This window comes from Myotis daubentonii, chromosome X (genome assembly GCF_963259705.1).
Source record: "Myotis daubentonii chromosome X, mMyoDau2.1, whole genome shotgun sequence".
NCBI classification, from domain to species: domain Eukaryota; kingdom Metazoa; phylum Chordata; class Mammalia; order Chiroptera; family Vespertilionidae; genus Myotis; species Myotis daubentonii.
Genome location: NC_081861.1, coordinates 134,788,554 through 134,791,173, shown reverse-complemented (window position 1 = coordinate 134,791,173; position 2,620 = coordinate 134,788,554). Strand labels below are relative to the sequence as shown.

At 55.3% G+C, this 2,620-nt stretch overlaps 1 protein-coding gene across 2 annotated transcripts; it reads left to right on the top strand.

Annotated features, from left to right (window-relative positions):
* Positions 1–294: 294 nt before the first annotated feature.
* On the top strand, positions 295–2,320 carry TMSB4X (thymosin beta 4 X-linked). 2 transcript variants are annotated; one of them, XM_059680567.1, is made up of 3 exons: positions 295–405; positions 1,383–1,496; positions 1,919–2,320. In XM_059680567.1, the coding sequence occupies exons 2-3, from the start codon at positions 1,397–1,399 to the stop codon at positions 1,951–1,953; spliced, it is 135 nt and encodes a 44-aa protein (XP_059536550.1). In that variant the 5' UTR covers positions 295–405; positions 1,383–1,396; the 3' UTR covers positions 1,954–2,320. The 2 variants fall into 2 exon arrangements, with proteins under 2 accessions (XP_059536550.1, XP_059536549.1); XM_059680566.1 differs by lacking the exon at positions 295–405 and adding an exon at positions 414–438.
* The last annotated feature ends 300 nt before the right edge of the window (positions 2,321–2,620 follow it).

The following is a 2,620-nucleotide window of genomic DNA, read 5'->3' as shown; positions in this document are numbered from 1 at the left end:
CCCCCCTAGGTACCCCTCAGGCTCTTAGGTATCCTGCACTGGTCCCCAAGAGCAGGCTTTCGGGCTGTTGCAAAAATCCATGATGGCAAAACAGACATAAAAAGGGGAAAGCGCATTAGGAAGGGCGTGTTGGAGGCTGGGGGTTGGGGTGGGGGTTCTCGTCTTATTTTTCCACCCTCATTGCGGTTAGGGTGCATTGGTGGACGCGGGTGGGGCCCCCCCAAACGCCACGTAGGGCCCCCGGACGCCGACTGGGACCCCGGGCGCGAAGGAGTTAAGCCGACGCGCGGTGACATCACCTCATTTGCATAGGAGCGCGCATAAAAGGGGGCCCGCCGCCCCCGCCCGGCACTCGGCTGCCGTCCCTGAGCAGATCGACTTCTCTCGCTCGCGCACCTCGCTCGGGTGAGCCCTGGGGCCCCTCTCTCCCGCGCTTGGGTGGGTCCCCTTCCCTCCCCGCATCCCTGCTGCGGCACCCCGAAAGCCCAGCCCCAGCGGCCCTCCCGGGGAAGGGCTGCCTCGGGGAGCTGGGCAATGTCAAATCCTTCCAGATGCCGGGTAACGGGGCGATTTTTTTTAAAAAAAGAAAGATTAACCTGGCGTTTTGTTAGGCAGCTACCAGGAAGCAGGCTTTCCCTTCTTCCTCCCCGGGAAGGCTTTCTGCGTTGCCTCTTAGGCAGAGACCGATCAGAGACAGAAAGCCCCTTTGTTCCAACTCACACCCACCCGCCCGGGCTGCGACAATTGCAGTTCCCCGCCAGCCTCGGGGGGCTCCGTGGGCTGCATCTGGCCAGGTTGAGGGCGCCCGGGCAGCATGGAAAGCCCTCCTTGCAGGGGAATGCGTGCCCGAGGCTGCCGCCCCGCCCCGGGTTACAGATGGGGCTGATTTATGGGTGCGGGCAGCTTTGTGCGGCGCCCGCATTGTTGCGCGCCAGCGAGGGAGCGGGCAGGGCGGTGGTCGGCGCCGCAGCAGCTGCCGCCGCCTAAGAGACAAAAGAAAGCGGCGCGTTTGCAGGGCGAGAGAGCACTCAGAGGGAATTTCAGCCCTGGCTTCATTTGAAGGCTTTTTCGCTCGCTTTTCTCCCCCCATAAACGCACCCCGAGCCAGATGGTGATGGGGAAGCGCTGCAGTGAAACCCGCAGCGCCCCAGCGGTCTTCCCAGCCCGGCGCCCCGCGTCTCGAGAGATTGAAACGGGGTGGGGGGGCTCTTTTCTGTAGAGAGAAAGGTCTCTGGCTGCGAATGGACGCGGGAGGAGGCGGAGGTGGGGTTTCAGGCGTGAGATGCGAGGGTCAAAGCGCACTTCGGAGCTTGGAGCGGGGAGACCGAGCGGGAGAACGAGCAGCTCCGCGCTCACCCTCCCTCCTCGCTTTGTATCTGCAGCTTCCTCTGCAACCATGTCTGATAAACCCGATATGGCTGAGATTGAGAAATTCGATAAGTCGAAACTGAAGAAGACAGAAACGCAAGAGAAAAATCCACTGCCTTCAAAAGAAAGTAAGCTCAACACCCCCCCCCCACCTCCCCCCTCCCCCCCTTCTTGAGAAAAGGCTGAGCGGGAGTGGCGGTGGGGAGGAGGGAGGATGGGAGGGGCGGGGGGGGGAATTGATGGGGGGGAGGGAGGGTGGGGCCAGAGCCGACAGTTGATGAATGTGGCCTGGAAAGGGTACTTAAAAATGGTCCTACAGCTTTAATAACTCGATGAAGGAATGTTTAATATGTCATAGTCATAGGCGCTGGCTTTTATCTAATGTTCCTATTGAATAAAAGCCTTCGTGATGAAGTGCTCGGCACTTGTAGAGTTTTTATCATTCGGAAGGATATTTTAAATGAACACTGGTCTTCTATACTAGGCTCCACCGGATCCGCATAACTGACCGCCTCCGTCTTTTTTTTTTCCTTTTTCTTTCCAATCACAGCGATTGAACAGGAGAAGCAAGCAGGCGAATCGTAATGAGGCACGCGCCGCCAATATGCACTGTACATTCCACAAGCATTGCCTTCTTATTTTTCTTCTTTTAGCAGTTTAACTTTGTAAGATGCAAAGAGGTTGGATCAGTTTAAGTGACTGTGCTGCCCCTTTTCACATCAGAACTACTGACAACGAAGGCCGCACCTGCCGCTCCCATCTGCCTGGCTGGCTGGCGGGGAAGGGGAACAGCTTGCATGTTGGTGAAGGAAGGAGCTGGGTGGGACGAGGGTGAAATCCTGCGGGCTGTAAAATGCAGTTTAATCAGAGTGCCATTTTTTTTTGTTCAAATGATTTTAATTATTGGAATGCACAATTTTTTTAATATGCAAATAAAAAGTTTTAAAACCTGGCTGGTGTGACGCGTGTGGTGTCTGGGAGGAGCGCCTGATTCGCGGGGAACCCTTTGGGAAAGGGTCTCACTGGGGAGCGATAAATGAGGAAGGTCATTTTCCTAGGGTTGAGTTCCTAGCATGAATTATATAAAAACAGATAAAGATACATTTGCAGTTCTTTATAGAGTGACAAGCCAATGCTGAATTGTACCTGATTGAAAAAAAAAAAAGATAATTCACAGCACAATGTCTTAGGTGTGAAACCGAACTCAGCTAGTGAGCGGATTACCAACACGGACACACGCATTCCCATCCTT

Bases quoted from the DNA above. Each gene is read 5' to 3' on its own strand.
- TMSB4X (XM_059680567.1), top strand. From the start codon at position 1,397: ATGTCTGATAAACCCGATATGGCTGAGATTGAGAAATTCGATAAGTCG. The intron at 1,497-1,918 runs GTAAGCTCAACA...TTCCAATCACAG, and splicing joins TCCACTGCCTTCAAAAGAAA to CGATTGAACAGGAGAAGCAA.